Source organism: Toxorhynchites rutilus, chromosome 3 (genome assembly GCF_029784135.1).
Source record: "Toxorhynchites rutilus septentrionalis strain SRP chromosome 3, ASM2978413v1, whole genome shotgun sequence".
Taxonomy (NCBI): Eukaryota; Metazoa; Arthropoda; class Insecta; order Diptera; family Culicidae; genus Toxorhynchites; species Toxorhynchites rutilus.
The window spans coordinates 109,757,814-109,784,586 of NC_073746.1; the positions used below are offsets into that span (position 1 = coordinate 109,757,814).

Below are 26,773 nucleotides of genomic sequence, written 5' to 3' on the forward strand. Positions count from 1 at the left end.
TATGGAAGTAGATGAAGATGATTGGTTCATGATTAATGTTTGTCCTCGCGAGAACAGTACACAAGCTGGCCATTTTCGAAATTTGTATTCATGTTACCAATTCACATAGTTTCCTCATTATGGATCGCGAACGTTCTATTTCTTCTTTCCGACATATAGTTGACACACTGCGACATTGTTTGGAAATCTGTCAATATCCAATTTACCACAACGCGTAATACTACAAAAAAAACAAAACAAAAACAAATATAACCGAAAATGAGTTAATGATTCAGATACTTGAACAGAATTAGAGTATTCACTTTTGTTGCACCAGGTCAATAAACGATGCCTGTTGGTTGCATATGAACGAGCTGAACCTAACAACTGGTAGTACGTTTAACGATTGTATACGACATTGAACCGCACACATCGGCTCTTTCTAAATATCATGAATCATTGCTGCACTGACGAGTGCAGAGCTATTTATCATACATAGAGAAGAAACGTCATCATTCGGCGATGATCGCAGGGCGAAAATGTGAACCAGTAACATTAAGACACCTTTCAGTGACGAGCGGCGAATGAGGAAAGAACTGATACGAGAAAGGTTTTGTTTCTCACTGGATCCACTACCACTCTCTGAGAAACTATGGGTCGGGTTCAGTTGTGGTAACAGATTATGAATCATTCGCCTCGCGTAGTCCGTATGATACTGCGCTGCTTCCAGATGCGTGGGGGTTCGATATGTAGTCAATGAGAGGAATGAAGAACATAAACTTCTAGCAACGGAAGTAATCATGACGTTTTGTTTCGAATCGTGTACACTGCACTGTAGTCAAATGCGATTATATATTCCATCACCACCATTATCCGCCTTCGACAACGCCTAACATCAACAATGCGTATGTGTGTTTTGATTATACTCAAACACTTTCCACCTGACGGTATGAAACAACGCGGTGCATCGGGCCCCGGATTGAAGAACCAATTTTTTAAAAAGACCAAAATTGTGTGACCATGTCACACGTTTCGTTCACAACCCACTATATACCCTCAGAAGCGATTTCACCTTCAGGCTTCGCGTCGGGCTTAGCCTGCGAGAATAGAATTAAAATCGCTGATGAAATTTCTTTTATACTCGTTCAGTTAATATTTCTCTTCTAATTTGCGTTTGCACGTCAGTGCGAGCTCTGCAATGAGCTTGCGCTGTGCATATTCTGAGAATGCATTCTCAAGCAAAGAATTTTGCATGTCCGTTCAACAGCACGGTAGCAAAATAGAAACTGACAGTTGTGATGGATGCATTCTACTATTTCCAATCGATTGAAGAATTCCATATATTCTTATTTTCGTTATATGCTCACTTTTTAGGTTTTCATTTTCATTCCACCATTTTCGACACTGGTAGAATTTAAATTCACTCAGTAAAATGATTAGCTTAACATCCGGGAGCTTGGGATTCTTGGGAAGAAATTCCCACAGATCGAATGAGGTATCGAAGTATCTAGTTATTTTCTACTAAAAAGTTAATTCAAAAATCTCTTAATCCGAACATCCGAAGTGAGACACGAGCGGATTGAATGAAATAATTTCGTAGAGATGAATTCGTGTCCAGGACACAACCCCCTACAATGCTTTGAAATTCTCAAAACACGTGGTTGATTACAAGACGTGGATTTACGAGTACGAAACGCAATTCTGATATGAAAACCCAGTAAGTGTGGTTTGCCCGATGATTCAAGACCGTTGAGAACATTTGCGTTCTGTCGAAGAAGAAACTGAATGCTCCCAATGTTCATTGATTGATACGGTGTTGATCATTTGAATATTTTACCTTTAAAAACTAAATAGTGAAAAATTAAAACCCTAATAACTCGACCATTTTAATAGATCGCAGTGATGTTTGCATCAATCGATTGGAAATGTTTTGTATGTTATAATACATAATTATCTTCTATTGAAACAAGTTGTTGAAAAATTGGAAAAAATATCCTGCCGTCAAAAATGGACACCTAACCTCAGGGCGAGGCACAATTGTTTAGAGGCGTATTGATTTTTATAATACAAACAAGAAAAAATTAGTTTCGACTATGCGAATTGTTTGCTCTTTTGGCATAGGAAAACGTTGTCAAGGCTACTTGATAGTTGGGACAAAACCACGTAACCAAAAATTTATACTAAAGAGCTAATATTTGAATTTTTACTATGATAATATACGGAGTGATAAACAGGCAAATTAAATAAAATAGTTTCGTAGTCCTACGTTAATAATGCGGTCTTGTCTCGGATACCATCCTTCTCATTTTTAGAACGTAATTCGCTATAGCCCATATCTCCTATTTCGAAATACGTTCTAAAAATTAGAAGGATGGTGTCCAAGACGACCACATTGTTAACGTAGGACTAATGTATTATGTATTTTTGGTCTCTTTAACACTCCTATACTCGCGCGAAAAGTTGTAACTCGTGTACTTACAAATTGTGTGCGTTTCTGTAATACAGGTCGGACTCGATTATATTTGATTCGATTATATACAATTTTGGACTCCACTATATACAGTTTGTAAAAACATATTTTTTTTATATTTCAAATATGACTTATTTCAAGAAGAAATGTAACCGTTTAACGTTAAGGTGGTGGTTTCAAGTGGTTATTACATGTACAGGGGAGTAAAAATCGTGATTTTTGAAGATTTTACTTAAATTTTCATCAGGAATTTCTTATATTGGTATTGCAGCGAAATTAAGAAAGTTAGAAGTTGGGTGTGAAAGAACAAATTATAGAGCGGTTAGAGAGCTTCAATTTAATTGATAGAAACAATCTAGTTTTATATAAATTTTTAGGATAAAATTAATAATAACACATTAAAAATTATTGATTTTTAAGTTTTAAGGTTATCTTGTACTAAATTTTCTCATATTTTAAATAAAAGCAACATAATGGAAGGATTTTTTTTCATCAAATATGAACGTCTATCACCTCCTGAGAGAATCTGGATAAATTAATTTTTTTCATGTGAGAAACGTTTTCTGACTTTAAGAGGAAGAATCAAAAATCAAATTCCTCTTTTATATTCTAAAAACGAAAAATACATGCAAAAAAAAACGAATAAAAAATATTTTTTTGACTCGATTATACAGGATTCGATTATATACAGTAAAAAGAAATCAAAAACTGTATATAATCGAATCCGCCCTGTATTGCTATTGTGTATTTTTAGACGTTATTGGTATTCATTCAAAGAAAAAGATATAATTGAATGAAAAAAATTCCAGAAAATATTTTTTCTTTAACTTCATTCACTTTTAATAGTCATTTAATTCAGTAACCTCATTCATTCTCGGTCTGTCAGACCTATGCGCGAGTATAGGAAGGTTAATCATTAGTTGAATATGTGTTACACAAGACATGATAATAAGTCAATGAATTCACTTTCAATGAAATGCTTGTTTAAAGCGGACGCAATGGTCATTCGACCTTAGTGTGCCGTTCAAAGAATGCAATTTGTATAAATATTAATATCACCAATATCGTTTATCGTTTATCGTTTGTATCGTTTATCAGTGGGGACTATGAATCATAGGATCACTCTTAAACAATCAATTGAGATACCCATTGATCGACGTAGGTACTACTTCTTCTGATGGCATACACATCTGCCTTTTAATTAATCATCAATTCCACAGTCAACCATCGCATATGCCAAACGGACGTCATAGTTTAAAGTGAGTCTTTTCCGTTGTTGTTTCCCACTCTCTACCGACCGCTTCATTCCGGCGGTGAGTTGTGCAATTAAGATGAAACACGAGATCGTTGATGCAGCAGAGCAGCAGCAGCAGCAGCCCGGTCGTGACGAGGCTCGGATCAGTAGAGGCGGAAGGCAATGAAATAAAATTGCATTCACGTTTATAGCGCGCTGCACCAATTGTGCAGCAGCAGCTATGAATGGATGACCATGACATACTCTAAAGGGGCCTCTCTGATGACACGACTCTAATGACACCGACGTAACGCTATGTTTATGGATAAGCGAGCCTGGTGGCAATTGATAGAATGACGATACTGACTATAAATGTGCCTTTAGCGATGGAGAGGAGGCTGGATCTAGGTACAATCGATTTTTTCGATCGACGCGTCTTGATTTTTTTCCCCTTTCCATCTGGTTTGCTATCAACAACAAATATTTATGCAGAGATTTATTTTATTTTATTTTATTGCATTAAAAATCATGTAACTAGAGACATTTGTCTCTTTCAATGTTACAATTTGGTCTACTTCAAGAATATGTGGTAGGAGGTCTTCGTAGCCACATTGGTTGCGCACCGCTTACTAAGCGATCGATCGTGAGTTCAAAACTCATGGCCCTCAATTAACCATCTTTGTATTGTTATAACTACGTCCACGCAACAATCATCAGCGATGGAAATCGATCCACGGTCGAATGAAGATCGTTTCATCCATACAACTGCTCCGCTCTGCAAGAACTGCATCGGGCTGTTGTGCTATTATTAACACAACAATGATAAACATCAACTGTCTCCGTTGTCGGGTCTGCTGAACAATGGAAGAACAGAAAGAATACTCTTACGCCTAAGTGGCTACTACTGTGTAATTTACCATAATGTAATGGAACAGAAAGAAATACTTTTACGCCTAAATGACTTCTACTGTGTAATGTACAATTTATAGAATCCATAAAAACATGTAACATGTACACGATTAAAACCCGGTTCTGTCCAGCTAAGATGCTAATGAGCCTAAATAAATAAACAAATGGGATAAAAAAAGAATATGTGAAAACTACTTATTAATTTCTCAATTTTTTGAGTTTGATGAAAGTTTGTTTCTTCAGAACTGTTCAACCGATCTACAATATTTTCACAAAAAATAAAAACTACTAGCTAGCCCGGCGAGCTTTGTTTCGGCCATAATTTTGTTTTGTTATAAATAATTTCGAACATTCACGTTTCCTCCCGAATTCTCCTGAACGTACATCCGCGATCAATAATAAACAACGCAATTTTTAATAGAATTTGTGATTTTATGGAACACCTTTCGAATTCGATTGAAATGAACACTTTTCATTTACTGTGCAAATAACCTTCCTGTTTTACTTTAATAACTTCTTAGGCACACAAACCTTACGCAGACCATAACGCATCAAACCTGAGTATAATTTTTAAAATCTGATGATCCGTTCTCGACCAACATTACGGATTGAAATCAAGTTACGGACACCAAATCAATATTTATATTATTTTATTCAACCTGACAATTCATTATTATTTTCACAATAACGAAACATGAATCTCAATGAAAGCTAATTCCCATGAAAGATAATTGAAAAACTTAACTCCGATTGGACAAATTTCGAACCCACTTTTCACTGCAGTACACATACGAAGTCAATTTTGTTTTTAATTTTTCTGTCCTTCTCAAATATCCTCCAAAGTATTTTATGATTCTAATTCAGGTGAAGACAAACACGACGATATATAGATGACGCATATCTGATCAGGCGTTCTCCTGTGATGATGAGTTATACATACGTGGGAAAAACCTTTTTTATATATAAGATAGAAAAGATCTTTCTAGGGAGAATTCTGAACTGTACCTCAAATGTCTATTTTAATACTTTGCTTCAATTCTTTTTTTAGTTTTCATGGTTATTTTGTGTCGAGACCAAAGAGATTCTGTCTGTTCCTTTATTTTTCGGAAAGTTCACTCTGTTTTACATGACATATAAACCATTAAGGAAGCCATGTCGTTTGGTGTTCTAGAGATATATGTATTTTCTTCACATCAGATTCAAATGTTTTGCCTCAAAACTACCTTGCGTCTGACAATCACTTGTAACCAATGTATACGCATGGTGGTTAGGTGCAAGAAATAATACCCGATGAAACAATCACTCATGTTTGATACTGGTCATGAGAAGTTCATCTAAATACATTGCATTTCTTGTAAAAGGATCGGAAATCGGTTATTTCGTTCAATAGTTATAGATTTTCAAAATAATGGAGCATCGGCTAAAAACTATTTTCCACTATTTTGCCATACAAATGAAACACAAATATCTGCATTACTCGAGAATTAATCAAGCAAATAAAACTAAATTTGGCATGTGGAGGTAATAGGATGCAGTGTATGATTCTATGGAGGTTAGACACCCCCCCCCTCTAAGAGGGGGCTGCCATACAAATGAAACACAAATTTCTGCATTACTCGAGAATTAATCATGCAAATAAAACCAAATTTGGCATGTGGAGGTTTTAGGGTGCATTGAATGAATCTATGGTGGTTAGATACTCCTCCCCCCTCTCTTAAGGGGAAGAGGGTGGGGTGGTTCTGCCATACAAATGAAACACAAATTTGTGCATTACTTGAGAATTAATTAGGCACATAAAACCAAATGCGGCATGTAACGTAACGGAGAAACATGTTACTTGCAAGTGGTTGAAAAATCTTGCACGAGAATTGTGTCTGAAAATAATCTGATATTATAATGTCGAGTTTTGGTAGAAGTACTAGGAATTTTATAGTAAAAGGTAGATTAGGGTAGATTAGAAGATCAATCAATGAATAATTTTGCGATTGGACCCATGAACAGCGCTTAGTAAGAAAACGTGGATGCGATAGCAAAAAATAAATTTTGGGCGCGACGAAGTTTGCCGGGTCAGCTAGAAATTTATAAAAACACAAAAACACTCACGGATGGCATCCTCAAACAAATCTCAAAACCGGAAGAATCGAACAAAAACTTCCCGTGGAAAGGACCGCGAAGCTCCTCGCGTTCCTCCCGGGGGGGCTGGCGTGAAAATCTATGTCCTACTCTCGCTTTCACATCATCCTTCGCGACGCGCCTTTTCGACGCATCAGTGAAATCCCACGGCAGCCGATCGAACGACAACCGCGTCAGCGATTTGTTGTTATAATCCCGGAAAAATCGATACTGTCCCGAATACCGAACAATCTGTAGAGAGCGGATAGTGTGGCTACAAACACAGACAACAGCAGATGAAAACAGGATGAAAGCTGTCGGGGGTTCAGTGCGATAGTGTTTGCGTATATGGATATGTTGTGAAGCACATTGCGTCAACTTTTCTGGAAGAGGCTCGATATTGCCAACCACTTGGTTGGCTCGATTCGTGAGCTATTCCATCGGGTTCAATGAAGAGAATGTTTGCATTACATACTGTATTGGAGCTCCAGAGCATCACGAGACAGGGATTTGAAGGCGTACACACACTTTGTTACTTGGCTCACAGCAGCTCCCCATGTGGTAGGATAGCAACTGCCCAGTTTGTACTTCCTCAGAGCACAGCTTCTCCGAACGGTGTCATGTGCTTTATTTTTTTCCCAGTTGATGGCATCATCTGTGTGCTTTTGAGAGGAAAGATTTTGCTTCGTGTGCAGATTGCGGTTCGATTCGTCATTATTCAATGTGAATAGAACCCGGAGAGGCTGGCCGGCGACGGAGCTTAGAGCTGCAACTGTCGAATTTGGATGAAATATTGATAATTTAGATGGAAATCGCCAGGAAGAATTGGCTTTCCCCTCTAAGCGACCAAGACAAGCATCGAACTCGTTTCACTCAACTGCTGCCAATTACCGCATTATACCCAATTATACGCAACACAGAAGAAACCAAAAAGTTCAATCACCCAGAACTTTTTTAGGTTTCTTTTCATCCTTTCCTAGAAAGCGAGAGTTGGCTGTTGCGGAAACTAAAAGAAAACAACAAATCGAAAGTGATCGCGTAACAACAAGTGTGTGACCCCGGAATGTTCAACTCAGCGTGGTTTTGTGAGAACAGTACCCCATCAACCTCCCCACCTGATGCAGGAGGAGGGTGTGTATGCGAGTTAGCATAATTTCAGACCCATGTAAGTTGGGCTGTTACTTTCCTGGACGAATGCCTACCTCACAGATGGGGAAGGATAATTGAGTGAGTTCTTTTTTTTATTTAAAACAAAACTCTGTGGTAATGGATGATGCATTAACTTCGCTGCTGACCAGCTGGTGGCAAACTAGAAGAAAGTGAAATTGTAATTGGTTCGGGCTTTGTTTTCCCTTCAGAAAGCGACTGGCCTTCGGAACAATGACCTCTCGTGGGTCAGAATATCTCCTGCAGGTGGGTTTTTGGTTCATTGTACTTACTGTATTGCGATTATAGGCATTTCAATGTGAATCGATGGTATGAATGTACAATATTGTACCTATACATTCAAAGGTTGTGGTTATCTAGAAAACCAGGATCTTTTCAAAAAAGATTTCCTAATTTGTAACCATGCTTAGTGGATGATGCAAATCTCAACATAGATTGCTTTAGTTGTCACTTTGGGTTTTTGGGCGGTTGATTGAATAATTTTAGTGGTTTTAGTAAGAAGGGTGTTCAAAATGACGTCTACGATTATTATGAGTATTTCGAAACATGAACATTGTGACAATTCAGGAAAGCCTACCGAAACATTGAGAATTTCAAACTCTACATTGCAAGTTCCGAATTTTGTATTCTGATTTACTTATTACACATAAAATATTCTAGTTTCAGGCTTTCTTAAAACCTAAATTATCTAAATTTAAGAATTTTCAGGTAAGGTTTTACGGTTTTTTGATCGACAGTTTATACCTAACTAGTGTTATAATGACAGGTATATGGTCTTTGCTGAAATTATTATCAGGAATAGAGCATTCAAGCCTTGGGTCAAGAGGACGCTTACGTTCGATTGAGGATGTTCCATGCATATCCACGCGGGGATTAAAACCCCACCTCCTTCCTCTTGGTCCTGGTCATTTATATCCCAGCAGTAGTTATGGAAAAAATCATTATAATGTCGGTTTCTCGTACGCACGTGTTTCGGTTATTTTGAACTATGATAATGTATATTTCATCAGATGAAGCTCAATTCTGAGATTTTGGAATAAAATAATATGGATTTCAAATGGATTTTACTAATTTTAGATTTTAGATTTAGGTTTCTCATTCTTGACTTTGATACCAGATTTGATTGCAGATCTCAGGACACGGATTCTAGATTCCGAATTACTGGTTCGCGATCTGTTACAAACTGCTACTTACGATGATGGTTCTCCCTAATTAACAAAATGATGTTCTCATGGTTACTTTGTGTTGATCAATGCGTCGCTAAACTGAATCTAGATCACATAAGGGAGTTCTATTTTCCACTTGTTTAGCCTGCAAATCGCCACAGGAATTCACTCCTTAAGGGAATTGTCTTTATGGCATAAGATTTGCGCACACTCACTCTCTCCGCTTAGTTTTGCTTACCATGACCCGATCATTAATCCTGACACCCCGTACACGGGAAAAAGCGGAACAAAACTACACGAAACTAAGTTCATTGCAAGACAGTGGATCAGCCACTCGCTTCGGTCAATGCCATTCAAAATTGTTGTAAGTTGTACATAGTCCGAACAACTTCTCATCCATAGCTGCAAAAACTGAGCCATCTGCACAACACAATCCTGGTGTCTCCTAATACATTAAAAAAAATAGTTCGCTGTAATCAATCGTACCGACATATTGGAAAGCGGCACATTTCAATTGGCCACTTAAGACACTTATTTATTTCTCTCTTCCTCTCTTTTTTTCTCGCGTTTTCTTTCTCTCTGTTTCACTTTTTCTCTCGTTCTTTATCTCGTTTCTCTTTTTCTCTCTCTCACTCCTGCTCTCTCTCTCTCTCGCTTTTGCTCGTTCTCTCGTTTTTACTCTTCTTGCTTTCTCTCTCTCTCTAACTCTCCCTCTCTCCCCTTTTTCTCTCTAACTCTATCTCTCTCCCCTTTTTCTCTAACTCTATCTCTCTCCCCTTTTTCTCTTTAACTCTATCTCTCTCCCCTTTTTCTCTCTAACTCTATCTCTCCCCTTTTTCTCTCTAACTTTATCTCTCTCCTTTTTTTTCTAATTCTATCTCTCTCTCTCTCTGTCTCTCTCTCTCTGTCTCTCTCTCTCTGTCTCTCTTTCTCTGTCTCTCTCTCTCTGTCTCTCTTTCTCTGTCTCTCTCTCTCTGTTTTTTTTTTTTTTTTTTTTTTTATAGAGGTGAGGAACGCTCTTCCAGCCTTATCTGGGAAGGGATAACCCAGACGTCGAGTGGGGATCGCACCCACAAAAACCAAGCCCTCTACTCGTAGCCTCATTCCCCCCGGGACCACATCTAGGCGACTACTTCAGGGGGTGGCTGTGCTCATGCACTTCACGAGTTTTCAACGCTAACTAGCGTTGATCCTTCCCTTTTTCTCTATACATCTCATTTACGTTTCCGTTGTACTCCGCCACGCACATCCGCAGCACAGGCTTCCTTTTACCCGTCGAGACGTGTACCGATTAGGAATTGCCCTCCAACATGACGCGCAACCCGTCACAGTCACCCTCGCGGGGTTTCTCACCTGTCGAGACGTGAACCGATTAGGAAGCGCCCTCCATCTTGACGTGCGCCCCGTCACAGCCACCCTCGCAGGATTTCTCTTCCCAACGGAGCGCCGATTAGGCAGTGCCCTCCAACATAACGCGCACTCCGTCACAGCAACTCTCGTGGGGGTACCCACCGATTTGATGATGCTCTCCTAGGCTCTCGCTCCGCCGAAACGACCCTCGCAATGTTCCTCTCTCAATCCACCAACAGGCATTGCCAGCATTTTCTTGACCCTGCTCTCCAGATACCGCTTACCCGTCGAGACGTGTACCGATTAGGAATTGCCCTCCAGCTTGACGCGCAACCCGTCACAGTCACCCTCGCGGGGTTTCTCACCTGTCGAGACGTGAACCGATTAGGAAGCGCCCTCCAACTTGACGCGCGCCCCGTCACAGCCACCCTCGCAGGATTTCTCTTCCCAACGGAGCGCCGATTAGGCAGTGCCCTCCAACATAACGCGCACTCCGTCACAACGACTCTCGTGGGGTACTACACTTTGCAACAGCCCTCGCATTAGTTCCTCTTCTATGGTCAGGGGTTATTACTACGCTGGTCGGCCCTCCACTTCCGCTGTAGCTCGGACATGATGTGTATGATTACACTGTTCACAGCGTTCCAGGTGCCCTCGTCGCGACACATTTTCTCTACTATGTTCCCGGCATGAAGGGCAGGTAGCCCCTCGCGTCTTGCGGTGAACCTGGGACACTCGAATACCACGTGTTCTGGTGTTTCCTCCACATCTTCGCACTCCGGACAGAGTGGCGACGTTGCGTGCCCGAACCGGTGCAAATATTGCCTGAAGCAGCCATGTCCAGACAGGAACTGTGTCTCTCTCTCTGTCTCTCTCTCTATCTGTCTCACTGTCTCTCTGTCTCTCTGTCTCTCTCTTTCTCTCTTTCTCTCTTTCTCTCTTTCTCTCTTTCTCTCTTTCTCTCTTTCTCTCTTTCTCTCTCTCTGTCTCTCTCTCCCATTTTTCTTTTTTTTTTCTTGTTTTCTCGTTTTCTCGATTTCTAGTTTTTTTTTCTTTTTCCTCCTCACTTTTTCGTTCTTTCCCTCGCTTTCTATGTCTTCTTTTTTCTTTTTTCTTTTTTCATTTTCTCTCTTTTTCCGTTTCTTTCCCTGTTTCTTTCTCTTTTTCTCTTCTCTCTTTCTCTAATTCTCTATTTCTCTCTCGCACATTTACATTCAATTAGCTGCGTTATTCATTTTCAGTAAATTTTTTTTTATCAATTGAAAACATTCGATTGTCGAAATGCTCTCTGAATACGATCATAATGTGGATCAAGATTTTTTCACCACTTGCTGCAAATTTGTCACTCTTTTCTTCTCGATACTTTTCTCTGCAGAAAATCGGTTCTTCGAAATGGTTCTAAAATGCTGATTACTTCGGTGACTTCTCGTTTTCTCTTCCGTTTTCTATTCCCTTTCTCGCTGTTTTTCTATCTCGTTTCTTCTTCGTCGTTTTCTCTCCCTTTTTTTTCTTTTTCTTTATCGTTTTTTTTTTCTTTGTTTTCCTTTCTCGCTGTTGATTCCTCTTTCGCTTTCATTCTATTTTCACTTTCTCTTTTTTTCGCTCTTTCTCTCTCACTATCGCTTTTTCTCTCTTTTTCGCCTTTCTCTCTTTTTCACTTTCTCTCTCTTTCGCTTTCTTTCTCCCTCTCGTTCTCTTTATCACGCTTTGACGTTCTATATCGCTTTCTCTCTCTTGCTTTCTTCTTTTTTCTTCGTCTCTCTTTCTTTCTCTTTTTCCCTTTTTTCTCTCTTTTCTCTTTCTTCTCTCTATCTCTCTATCTCTCAATCTCTCTTTCTTTCCCTCACATTTACTTTTAGTTAGCTACTAATTTCAGTTTTTTTTTATTAATTGAAAACATTCGATTGTCGAAATACTCGCTGAATAAGATTATAATGTGCATCAAGATTTTTCCACCGCTTGCAGCAAAAGTGTCACTCTACTCTACTCGATATGGAAAAGTTGATTTCTATTCACAAGTTTGATGTAAAATGTGCTTATTCTACCTAAATAATGTAAATGTATTTCTTTTTCATTTCACAAAAACGGAAACTTTTCACTGCAGATCATCGGTTCTTAGAAGTTGTTCTAAAAATGCTATTTACTCTAGTGATCTGTGAACGTGAAAGATGGGTCGATTTCCAAACGGAAACTTTTCACTGCAAATCATCGGTTCTTAGAAGTTGTTCTAAAACTGCTGTTTACTCTAGTGATCTGTGAACGTGAAAGATGGGTCGATTTCCAAATATGCGGTGAAAATTATTCTGATTGATGAAAAGTTCGCTGTATATATTTCATCGGTAATTATAGAAATTACCGATTTGTTTTCTGATTTCTCACATTTATTATCATGACAAAAACGTACTCTGAATACCCAATTTGCAGATTCCAGGTATAGATTTTTAATTCTTAATTCGAATTCCAGAGTTCAGATTGAAGACTATGTATTGTAGATTTTGGACGCCCCCGCCGCCGTTTAATTGCTAGCTGGATGCCTGCCGATTAGTTGATCATCGTCAGTGAGCGAGTGTTTTATTTTAGAGACATTGGAATTTTGCAGTTCATTTGTTTCTAACCTTGAAAAAGGCCAATTAAGAAAACATATTCTTAACTCATTAAAATCGCGAAATCGCGATGTTCGTCAGTGACGCACTCTCGTTATGGCTACGTAATGGTCTCTGATCATCAGTTCTTCTTCTTTACTTTGATAACGGAGACTCTTAATCTTCGGATTCCGAAGTCACTGTGCTTTTTGTAGTCCCTGTGATGGAAACATATTCCGGTTTGCACAAATACATACGGGAATCAAAGTGCTTTCGACATGCATTTATTGCCAATGACGATATTGTCAGGCTTCTTGATTGTGTAGCAGTTTTTCAACTATTGAAACGAGTTTTTGGATTAACAAGTAACAATCATATAACTCGTAGGCCCTTTATCGTTCGAATGAAGTGCATCTCCAACGCAACGTTCTCATTTTCGAAACTTTGAACTTACCCCCAATACTGAAATGAAAGTCGTAGTCTTGCGTCGAAATATTCCACCAATCCAATCCAGGAAAAAGTATCACTTAGCGTTACTACGATTATTCTGCTATTAATTCAGTCGAAAACGTGAAACACGTTTTCAAATTCATTTGCCTTATCAAATTTGTATTTAGCGTTTACTCTTGTGTGCAAAAGATGTAACATAACATAAATAGTTTTGACGTAGGACTACGTCTAACAGAAATATATGGGCGGTGGAGACGGGGAGTTATTTTTAAAAATTCTCAATATTTTTTCTATTTTTTTCTACGCATTTATCACATATTTTTTTGACAAACAATTGAACAATTGTAAAATATCAAGTATTATCTAAACGCACTAAACTCTGCGTCAATTTGTGCTCTTTCAATTGTACCGACCAAAACACCCAACTAGAGTAACAGCGGAGTTCAATTTGAATACATCAATTCTACTGCGAAAACAATCGTAGCTATCCACCGTGCGTATCATTGTATCCAAGGGAAATGAGGAACAATAAGAAAAATACGACAACGCGCAACAGACGAGTTGTTTTCTGCTATTCTTTTTTTTCCTAATGCTACTGGCACATACAATCGTTTATTTTTCAATACACTGGAAGCCTGAAGAGAAGCGAAACGTTGCACCGTAAGCTCCACCCAGCTTGTTTCCGCGAGAACAAGAATGAATCTATTGGCGCTTTTCAGGATTATCGAACCATTAACTAAATAGTTATTTCGATACAATTCAATGCAACGGTTCGATCCTTTCAGAAGTGATATCTGGGATAATGAAAGTCAAATTGATTTTTGTTTACCGGGGTAGAACTTGGGCGAATTGAGGAGTGTTTTTGAACTTATTGGTGTTCGGGGACTTTCCGATCGATTGTCCATTTTCCACAAATTCGGGTTGAAAACAGAGGGTGAAAACTCGTTCCACTGCGATTGCTGTAGCTGCCGTCAACATGAGCTATTTTGAATTTTCTGTTGCCATTCTACAAAAAGTTGCGGCATGATAATAATGTGTGGATTATTTCTTCAGGAATTATGTTTTTGAGAGCGTTCGAGATGTAATTTTGCTGAGAGATACAGGAAAAAACTATTTGGATATTCGATAAGTTATTGAAATTGAGAGCCCTTGGTGAAGTCCTACATCGCTCCGGTTATGTCCCGAACACTACCTACCCGTCCTTTTTTCTAAATTATATTAATGCCGTCTATAGGGCATCATTTTTCCCTACTTAAACAATCAAACAGATATTAGTCGGAACTCACTTTCGTTTTCGGGTTTAATTAATTTCACGATACGTCACTGCGAACTCCCATCGCCATCAGTAGTAGCGAACTCAGACACAATTTATTGCTGTTTTTTTCCCGGGATAGCTGCTGCCCGCCACCAATTGCAATTCATCCCCCTCGTTTATCATTCACGACTCATTTGTTCCAAGAGTGGCAGAACAATCGAAAGCGAAATATTGCGCTTCTTTTTTTTTGCCAGCTTACCAGCACAACACGCAGGTGAATCGTATTGTCCTTACTCTTACCGGGTTTGTTGCCTCGCCCAGAGTGCAGCAGCAGCCGAGGGATTTAAAAAGGGATATTCTTCCGCGTGCAAGAATCCTGTTTATGTGTATGGGTGTGTGTGTTCGTGTGCTCTACGTGCATCTCCTAACTTTCCCAATGGCGGATCGAAAGCTGCTCTAAAGCAGCAGTGGTGCATTCGAGAATCGACAGATGGTCTGTATAGGGCGCTTGAAACGACAGGTTTCAAGGATTACACAAAGCAGGCAAAGTATGGTAATTCTTCTGTGGGTGATCTAAACGTTGGAATGGAAAATTGTATGAAACAAAAAAAAATTAAACAGACTCATTTTCTCGGAATTACCCGAATGAGTGGCAAATTAACAATAAGAGTTTCCAAGATTATCTAGGCTCTAGTTTTCGGTGTGTGTTTATATGAGTTGATAACAATCCAGCTTCTGGGGAGTACGATAATTTTTCAAAATTATCCAACACATGTTTTGTCGCAGCCGACAGCCTGGCAAATGCTTGCAACTGTATCCATCGATAATGATGATAAATTAGTGCACAGACCCTGCAAGTGACCCCGCGTATACACACGTGCTCCGTTGGACCTCGGGGCTCAACAAATTTCAGACAGAGAGCAACCATCGAAGATATCCTGGCAATGGCCCTGCTGCAGTTCAGCTGATCGACGGGTGCATTCGTGCCAAGTCAGCGGGTGAAACCGCGCACTACTTTCTTCTTTCCTTCTCTCGCTTATTGTTTCTCAATTTACAAACACGATCCTCCTGTGCGTGCGTCGAAACTTGGAGCCTGTCTTCTCATAACCGTTCTTTTTCTTCTTCTGTTTTCAGGTCGATAAAATCGTTTCAACAGTTGCTGTATGTCTGTCCGGACTTCACGCGTGCCAATGAGGTTCACCTGCGACTTGGGCTTATGCTCAAAGTGAATGGAGATTACGAGCAGTCGTTGAAGCACCTGCAGCTCGCCTATTCCGACTCTTCGCCGTGCACTTTTGGCAAGCTCGAGAGTGAGTATTACAACCACTTATCTGCGGCGGGGGGAAGAGGGATGAGAAGCGAAATGTTCGATAAATCAGGCAAATGCCCAGAAAAAAACATAAAAAAACATTGGCCCCTGATGCCGACTGTGTCACGGAATGTGCTTTGATCGCGCAGAGTGGAGTGGCCTCGTCGCCCCAAAGCCAAGATATGCGCCATTAAATAAAACAACGAAGCTCGACCGGGTATTAGAAGAGAGATATCTGAAGAATAACGGGAAATGTAAGAAATGGAAATGGCTTGACCATTTCGCTTTCTTGGCGGTTCCCGTTAGTTTTGGGATTGAATTTTACCTATTAATATATCAAAGAGTGCATTCGAAAAGGGGTTAGATATCCATATGATGCAGCAGAAAGAATCATCACCGTAAATCTAACAACTCAAGCAATAAATCTACATACGATTTGTTTGGATCTATGTTGGCTATGTATGTGGATTTCCTGTTGCTAGTTTCGACGAGTAATACAATTTTTCTTAGATAGTTTTCCACTGATAGACCACGATAAGAACACGAGAGTGGCGAATCTAATATCAACATGAGCAAAATTAAAAGGTACTCGGCGAAGTCTCTGACACCTCTACGTCTTCATTACCACCCATAAATAATGGATAGCTGTGTTCAAGCGTGGTTTACTTGGTCTACTTATACGAATGATACGACAGCAACCCAGAAAGTAGCAACCTTTTTTTTACTAGAGCGGCAGTGGGCGGTGTACTGAGCGTAGGAATCTTTTGACATCAAGAAAAAACGTCTGCTATTTTCTGCATAGAACGATATTATTCCCCGCTTCAGTCAATTTTTTTCAGGTTATTAGAGGGGTCTTCATAATCAAATGGTAGTTCGTCGGCTTACTAAGCGCACAATTTTGGGATCAATATTAGGTCCTTCCATCGATACTATTCAAGATTTCTTTGAGATTTGCTATTAATAACAAGCCTCAAATTATTGAATAGTTCAAATTGTTGATAATTGTGACCAATAGAATTCTCCCGCATTTACTTTCCTTCAAAAACGAGCACCTAATGTAGCGGCTAGCCTCGATTTTGTTTTGACGTGGGACTACGTCTAGCCGGAGTATATGGGGATGAAATAAAAACCTTAACACAGAACTTGCAGGAAAAAATGAATTATTCCGAATGCTTATAACTCGAACATTTCTTAATGAATCGAAAAGATGTTTGTATCGATTGACAGGAAATATTTCTACTACGCCTCTATCACAACTAATAAAATATTATTTTTCATGAGATAAACAATCGAGTAACTGTAAAATATCAAGCGTTATCTGAACGCCCTAATTGCCAAGTTTTGATTGGCCCGATTTACGGTTTCCCCAACACAGATTTATAAATCAATGTACCTGTGGGAATCCGCTTTGCAAATACACATGCAAGCAGGGGGTATTTCTGTTCCCACCGAGCTGTGTTTCCCTAACACGGACTTCTAAATCAATGTGCCTGGAGCAATCCGCTCTGCAAATACATGCAAGTAGGGGATATTTTTGTTCACTCCGAAATGTGTTTCCCTGCGATGAATTTCAAAACAAAGATGCCTGGGGGAATCCGCTTTGCAAATATGTGCAAGCTATGAGTCTTTTGTACTCGCTTGTCTTTGTGCAGATCGAATTATGTTTCCCTAAAACGTACTTCTAAACTGAGAAGCCTGGGAAAATCGTCATTTCAGATACTAGGGATGAATGAACTTGCGCGGTTTGAGAGCTACGTAAACATGGGAGATGCAATAATTTCAGAGGAAAAAGTGAAATACAATTATCGTTTGACAATTCTTCCGTTCACATATTTTGGTAGTTCTACACCCAAAATTGATTTTTAGCTCATGTTTTGTCATCACGATTTATGACATTAAATGAGACATAACACAACAGAAAATGTCATGACTTAAAAATACTGGTAAGCATTTGTATAATATACATGGCACAGCAATATAAGATTAATACGAACGAGCGAAACAAAAGACAAAAAAGCTTTCCGCATACCTTGCCACATACACGGCCCAGGCCGAGATAGATATTGTTCTCCTTCATGCGCTCCTTTTTTACTCTTAGAATACACTTTCCAACTTCATTATATAATGAGGTGCAATATTATCACGTATTTGCTGAACAACTGCTGGAGCATCATTAGCCGTGTGGATAGCGTGATCGTGTAAAATAGCTTTGCATTTCAGCTGGCCTTGGTTCGATCCCCATTGACGTCGTACGGACTTTTTTTTCAATTCAATTATATATATATGTATATATATATATATATATATATATATATATATATATATATATATATATATATATATATATATATATATATATATATATATATATATATATATATATATATCTATATATATCTATCAATTCAGCTTATTACATCGCACAATGGTCCAGGAGATGCATTTAGGTGAAAATTAGCATTTAGAGCTCTCTAGTCAAAAACTGTCTTCGACAAAGTTGTTACATATGATAGAGCGCTCATTTTCATGTTGGCAAAAAAAGGGTGACCAATATTTTCGATGAAATAAAAAATCTAACGTTCTTATCTCTATAGATAGAGGCAAACATGGTTCGACAATGTTGTAGTTCCAGTTATTTAAAACATCTTTGTAGAACAATGTTTTTTTTTATCCCTTGAAATAACCGATACAGCGCCTTATTCCTAATTTGTTTTCGGGTCATCATTGAGAAAACTGTTTTTTGCTCGAACTTTCATATTTCAAATTCTATATACAAACCGTCTTCGAAAGACTTTTAGAACATACTGATACAAACAGTACTGATGCTGATGCAGAACTTGTCAATCTCAACTTCACTCTAAATTATTCATATTACTTCCCGAAAAATACGTTCTCTGCAATTTTTTGTCATTCTTTCTGGGGCAAACAATAACAAAGTTTATTGGCGGCATTTGAAAGAACGGAGTTCACTCTACATAATGTGTTATTTTCAAAACTATGTTAGTTTTCGTTCATTAAAATTGAAATCATGAGTTTTTGGGTGAAAAACTATCAATAACTTTGAGTAGGATTAAGATATTGACAAGTTCTGCACCGCAATGTTGGTCTAGATAAGCTCCTGGATCATTGTGCATTGTGGAAATAGACTTTTAAGCCCCTGCATCGGTCGCGAGTATAATTCTAGTCTCGCTACAGTCAGCGAGCGGTCAAAAAATCTCCTTAAAACTAAGAATCAACTTGAAAAGATGATGATGAGAGTTGGGATTGATCTTCTAATTGTTTGTGTGTGGACGCGAATCGTTTCGTTGGCAACATATGTTGTTTTCATGTGTGTTTATAAGGTATATACCAAGGATTAGCAAACGGTAGTACGCGGTTTACCGGTCGCCCGCTAAGGTGCCCGCCTGCTGGTCTAGGATAGTGTCTCTGCATAACATTGAGTATATCGATCTCAATGAAACATATTAGTAGGAATCATATTCCACTTCCACTTCTGCTTCTTCGAGAACAACAGTTTATCGGTACTTTAGTCAATTTGAAATGGGCTGTACAAGCACCGCAGCACCTCGCTTTGGAAGTCCAGAAGAGGCTACGAATCGTAAGTCGTAAATCGTGAAACAAGTGTATCGACTCATTTTGAACGATCGTAAAGTGTAGTTACGCGAGTTGGCTGAGGCTGTGGGCATTTCAAAAGAACGAGTGGGATACATTTCGTACGACATTTTGGACATGAAAAAGCTACCCGCGCGATGGGTGCCGCGTTTGCTCCCGTCGACCAAAAACAGCGGCGCGTTGATGATTCAACAGCCGGTTCGGCGTTGAAGCATGATCGAGCGGACTTCTTTCGATGTTTTGTAACAATGGATGAAACGTAGAACCATTACCACACTCCTGTTTTTGAACCGTTGAAACAAATTTTTGAGTCAATAAGTAACAAACATCATTCGTACAAATTTTATCTTTCGAATGAAGTGATCATCATACCACTTCGTTCAGCCGGCAAATGGGTATTAACGCTCAAAACTTTGAACTTGTACCCTGTACAGAAATGAAAGACGTAGTCCTACGTCAAAAATCAATTTTGAAAAATTCAGCCGGTTTATAAATTTGGCAACGCAGTAGTAACTTCCTCGCAAGGTTGCTATTGGCATCAAACGTCAAAATTTTGGTTTGATTCTCTCCGTTCTGCGTTGGTTGTGATCAATTTGTTTTATAAAATAGTTATTTTTGCTTTTCCTTTCGACAATCAAACAATAAAAACAAACATCCTCGTTTGATAACCACAAAAAGAGACGGCGCCAGTGGTTGTATGGTTAGCGTAACAGCCTCACAATCCGATCGGCCTGGGTTCAATCCCAGCTGGCGTCGTTGGGATTTTCTGAGGCGAAAAATCTCTGGTTACGTCTTCCTTCGGAGCGGAAGTAAAAGAAGTTGGCCCGGCTCATGAGTTGTTGAGTCTGATAGGTAGGAACAGGTGGAGTCGCCTCCCTGATGTCGGTGATTGGCACTAAAGTGGCGGAAATAGGCCGACGAAAAATAAGCGAAGATAAAAAAAAAAAAAAAACCACAAAAAGAAAAAGAAAGTAGGAAAATGGCAACCATGATAGCAACGACCGGTACGAAAATGGGTTGCTATCAAAATAGCAACAATTAAAGTTGTTAAATTACCAACGTTTATAGCAACCCACCGGTGGGGATTTTCTCAGTGCAAGCATTCCGACGCAAATGAGTTGAGCGTGACCGATCCGCACAGTAGCAGAAAAACAACTGACGGTTTGCCACAGAGAATTGCACGATTTTTCATTTTTTTGCTTGAGTATGATAACGCACGATCGGTTTCGAAGTGGAGTTGACATATAAACATTGTGCCTCATCTTTGTGTTAGGTGCTCGCTTTGAATAACATGATTTCAGAGCACAAATTGCTCATTTCAATGCAGCAATAAGAATTGGATGTTCATTTAGATTATGTTTGACAAACTTCAATTATTCATTGGATTGTGTGACGATGATGTCATCAAATCATTAGACTTAAAGCAACTTTTATGCCTAAGCGTATGGCAATAAAGTTTTATCGTAAATTGGAAAATTTCCAAAAAAAACAAAGAGTTAAGCTTGATCAATTTGGTAAGTTATGACCAACGATGTAGAGCTTCTTAAGATCAATTTTACGCCAAAACCAATGGCCACTGTCACGACTCCCAACTATCCAAAGCAGTTCTCATTATCATATGACAAATTTTATTTACGCCTTTTTCGATAATGATCATACTAAAAATAATGTTAATTTCGAGAACAGTAACTCCTAGGATAAACATTTTATATAGTTTTCCATGCAGAGTTACATGCAGATTCTTTGTTTATATTACACTAGCTGACCCGGCAAACTTCGTCCCGCCCAAAATTAGTGTTTTGTTATCAATACCTTCAAACATCCACGTTTTCTTACTATGAGCAAGTTCATAGGTCCAATCGCAGAACTGTTCATTGATTGATCTTCTAATCGACCCCGTTGAATTTACCTTTTACTATAAAATTCCTAGTATTTCTAACAAAACTCATCATTATAATATCAAATTCAAATTCCATTTTCAGACACAATTCTCGTTCAAGATTTTTCAACCAATTGCAAATAACATGTTTCTCCGTTACATGGAATAAATGTTTTATACAGAATATATGATAGAATCAAGACAGCCCTATATCGTTAAATTCCTTCCTCGAGTTCTGCTCTTATCAAACACATCCAGCGATTCTTTTTTTTTGGTATAGATAGAAGAAGATATAGGAGTGCGTTTCATCACATTAAAAACCATTTCCAGTTTCGAACAAAGATCAATTTCGCTAGCGCAAACATCAAATGGACTAACAGCCATTGTCACCATGTAATTGTTTTAATTTTTCAAATTTTCCCTTTTTCATTCAGAGTTTTCCAAAAAAATTCAATTGTCATGTTTGGTTGAAATATTTTTTGGTTGAAATATGTGTAATATTTTTATGGGACCCCCTCTCCATTCCAGAGGAGGGAGGGGTGTCTTACCATTATAGAAACATTTCTCATACCCAAAAACCCTCACATGCCAAATTGTGCTTGATTAGTTCTCGAGTTATGCAGAAGTTTGCGAATCGTTTGTATGGCAGCCCCCCTTAGAGAGGGGGAAGAGTGTATTCACCATAGAAACGTTTCGTGCCCTGTAAAGCCTTCACATGCCAACTTTGGCTCTATTTGCTGGATTAGTTTTCGAGTTATGCAGAAATTTGTGTTTCTTTTGTATGACAGCTCACTGTTAGAGAGTGGGAGGAGTGTCTAACCATCATAGAACCTCAATATGCACCCTAAAACCTCAATATGCCCAACATGAATAATGCAGAAATTTGTGTTTCATTCGTATGGCAGCCCCGTCTCAGAGAGGAGGGTGGAGAGTCTAACATCATAGAAACATTTATTGCACCCTAAAACCTCTATATGCCTAATTTAGTTCATGCCTCCACATGCCAAATGTGGTAAAGTTTGCTTGATAAGTTCTTGAATTATGCAGAAATGTATGCTTCATTAGTATGGCAGTATGAAAAAGAAAAAAAGGGAGCTCGGTTGAGTAGTTTCCGAGTTCATAAGAATCAGACAGACAGACAGATAGAGATTGTCTTTCGAATGAAGTGATTATCATACCACTCCCTTCAGCCGGCAGAGAGGTATTAACGTTCGAAACCTTGTACTTCAAGCGTCATTATCTCGTTTTCGAAACTCTCATTGTTTCTCTCGACATATTAGAATATTATACCATGAGTTCCTGCCTTATGGCCATAGGTCAATGAGGTGCATTATTTGGACAATTGACTAAAATAACATCCCTGTGACCTTTCCCTATTTTGAAAGATAGAGAGAGCAACGAAATAATGACGCTTTGATAGGACTGATGACGTAAAGCGGAGAACGACATTGATGACTAATACAATGGACATCATTCCCAAAGATGACCTTCGAACGTGCATCGAAAATTCTACAAATTCCTGAATGACACTGCTCTAATGAGGACATACCTAATATTGATAAACTTTTTTTTTGTCTATATTATAGTGATTTTCAACACTTTTGGTTGATTTACACTTTTACTTCCATTTTTGGAAGAATGTCGGGAGTGAGAATTGAACTCGTGACCTTGAGCGTGAGAGGTACGGATGTTACCACTACGCCAGATCGCCTCCACTATTGATAAACATTTGAGAGAAAGTCACCAAAACTGCGCCCACAAGTGCCATGATGTACCTCTGCCAAACCCAAATTGCTCCGGTTTACACCGAATCGAACGGTACAAAACCATCAGCTGTTCGCATGAACCGCCGCCACTTGTCACGAACATGTTTGACACCATCTTCTGCGGTTGTTGCGACGTTCCCGTTCAAGGAAGTCATCTGTCGCAAATTAACTTGCTCTCTCTCCCGAGCAGGCTGCTGTTGTTTCAGTTCCGCTCGTCATATCCTTGCCACAAGAGGAGCGCGGAGCACTCATTCAACAAGATGTTATGCTGCTGCTGCTGTGAGGGTCCCGCTGTCAAAATATGTTATGTATGTGGTGCTGCGCGCTGTGTGTACCGAATTCTAGAGAACACGAACCCAAGGCAGTGAGTCTTCTGGTTGGCCAACAGCTGTTGATTCATTTCTTCTGTGCACGGCTCGACGGAAATCGAGAATGCTTTAAGCTTCTTTTTCGACTGTTATCGAGTGGGGGAAAGGAAGAGAGCGGGAGAGGTGGTTCGACCACTTTGATGCGGCATTATGTTTCGAACGTTTGAGAACCCAAATGGTGCACCAATTGTGATTAATTGTTTCTCGACCCAATTCAGAAACCTTAAAGCTCAGAGCACTTTCTCGGTGTGTTTCGTGACAGGTGCTGAATTCAGCTAGATTAATGAACTGGTAATTAAATGGAGCATTTATGGGAGGGGGGAGAAAAATGTTCGACGTAGTCATACATGAGCACACTAAATTCGATTGGGTTCATAAGGAAATAAATGTTAGTTGATGCTGCTTTGTCATTTTTAGATTCTTGCTTGCTGTTCCACTTTCTACCTGTTGAACCTTTCTCGACTCATATCCCGTGGAAAATAGAGGGAGGAGAGGTCAGAAAGTTTCATTGCCTCCCGTCCCCGTATTTTAGGATTATTATTATTATTGCCGCTGCAATCCGGAGACGAAATTGACAGTCAATCAAGCGAGTCCCTTGTACCTGATTGACGGTGATGAAGTTAGCTCTCGGGTAGCAAGCTCGAGATGGATGCACAGAGTATTGCTTTTTGCTCTTTGCGCCGGCCGGATCCGATCATACCCTGTGCATGAGCAAATAGATTTAGGTTTGTTAGACACGGAGTGAAGTTGCTTGCTCGCTAGGATTTCCAGAATCCGGAGTTTTGTGAGCGTGTGCGTGTGTGTTTGTTGGTACACGTTCTAAAAACGAGGGGAAAAATGAGTGTGTGGTGCAGGAGACGGATGAGAGAAAAAGATTTTTTTCCAGCAATAAAATCTAACTTCTTCTGCTTACCGACAATGAGGCTTCAGCGTACCGTCGAAATCGTATGATGCAGGATCTTTTCGGAAAATGTATTCATTATCCTGACAGTGTGGATTGGTACGTGAGCCGGGACGGTTATAGAGAGGATAGCATATGGTGTTGGTTCGGTGTGAAACATTGAAGAAAAATATGATACAAACGAAATTGTGAGTATTTTATCGTGGAAATAATTGAATAATTAGTTGTTGGAATATACCCTATCGAGTTTGGCAATTATTTGCGATTCTAGTGGTCGTATGACTGGTTGAAATGATGTGCAAAACCTTTCGTGAAACGTGAAGACGTACTGTGCAGCAAAACTGGTCCAACAGCAAGAACAAACTCAGAGTGTTTCAGTTTAAAATATGGAAAAACGTGTCATCAATATGATGTGTAATTCAAACGTGTTGAAGTTCAACGGAAATTATGTCTATCAAATCAGCAAAGTGTTCACCAATAGTTCATAAGAAGTGAAAACGACACAACAAATAAATTCTTCTATGAGTGAAATATCTTGTGTATAATTGAGAACCACGCGCTTCTGTGTTCTGTGATTGTTAAAGATTCATTCAAGACACCAAAAAAATAAAAATAAATAAAAAGGATAATCGTTTTCGCCTGGTCTGACATTTGGATTATATATGGCGCTAGAAGGATTGAGTGAATATATATAATAACTGTAGATTAAGCTTTTCAAAATGGGCGTTGATATTCACGCTTTCGCATTTTTTGTGTTGAGAGTTTACACTCAGGAAGAAATATTAGATAAGCAGAAAGAAACTCTGACAATTTTTAATGGTTGACGTAAGCGCCAACTGTGTTTTTCAATCGTATTAAAATAACAAAAATCACAAAACCCTTTCTGACTCATACTTGACCGGTAATATTGATAAAATTGGAAAAGATTATTCTATATAAATTGTTCACAGTCATGATTATTCAGCTAAAAATAAGGAAAAAACGTTTTCCATCACTGGGAGGTGTTGATGGTTACGTCAACCATGCATATTTGGGCAGTATACCTTTGGGCACTGTTCTCACAAAACATTAATCGACCCATTTTCGCATTCCTTTTTTATCCCTTTCGTTTATTTGTAAAGGCTTAGGATTGAATCGGGTACATGTTTGATTTACCGATACATATTGCTTGAGTATCCTTTTTATTCCACGAACACAAACAGTCCGATGTGTCTCACTGCAAGCAGCACTGCGTGCGTATGTGGACGGAGAGAGGCTGAATCTCCATCAATGATTTTAAGTTGAACGTAGTTATTCTTCAATAACACACAAAGATGGTTATTTGAGGGCCCTGGGTTTCGAACGCACGATCGCTCTCTTACTTTCTACTTCTATCAGGTCAAATAAGCTGACACTTATTTGGCTACCAACACTCCTATTCGCATTCCTACGAAGTGAAATATTGTTTAGTCGGAAAAAATGCAGTCTAGTGAATACAGGAGTTGTGGTAGATCTTCTCAGAGAACCATTTTCAGGTAGATTTTTTTCAGTGTGGATTCAGTATAGCTGACAATGTTTTCCATTCGAGCTCCAATACTGCTTTCAGTGACATAATATTTGTGATATGATGCTTTCTGATTTCAACATTCAGCTTATGCGCGTTAACATTGAGATCAGGTGATTTTACGACCTTTGGACATTTTTTTATCGCGGTCTTGTGGCTGTGGGCTTTGGATCATTGACCTGATAGAAGTCGAAAGTCATTAGGAACAAGTTAACTTTTTTTTTGCTCGGCGATTTTTGATATGGATGATTCTATTGGTCAAAGATATGGTGTAAAATTTTGTGTTGAAAACCAAATTTCTGGTACCGAAACGTTGAAAATGTTGCAGAATACATTTGGAGACTCAACTATGTTGAAAACACGGGCGATGAATAGTGTAAGGCATTCAAAGGTGGCCGAGAAGAGATGATCAATTTGCCACGTCAAGGACGACCATCCTCCTGCATGCATCCGATAACATCATCGTCAAATAAAAGGAATGGTGCTTGGAAACCGTCATATAAGTTGAGGGGGCTAACCGGTGAATTAAATATCTCTCACGAAACCGTTCTTCATATTTTGGTTGTTGTTTTGGGCATGAGAAAAGTCGCAGCACGACTAGTGCCAAAAGAGCTCAATTTTCTTCAAAAAATACATCGCAATATACTGATTTCTATATATCTTATAGGTCGTAATAAAATTGATAGAAATAAGTGAACTTAATCTGTATCCAGGTCCTTAC

The 26,773-nt window shown here is 39.0% G+C and overlaps 1 protein-coding gene across 2 annotated transcripts in view; it reads left to right on the plus strand.

The window, feature by feature from the left end:
- The window catches only part of LOC129775281 (histone demethylase UTY), a 195,824-nt gene that overhangs the window by 143,785 nt on the left and 25,266 nt on the right, over positions 1–26,773 (plus strand). For both annotated transcript variants that reach the window (XM_055779810.1, XM_055779811.1), the window contains one exon: positions 15,809–15,984. In XM_055779810.1, coding sequence (XP_055635785.1) covers positions 15,809–15,984 — 176 coding nt within the window. The remainder of the gene's footprint in view (positions 1–15,808; positions 15,985–26,773) is intronic.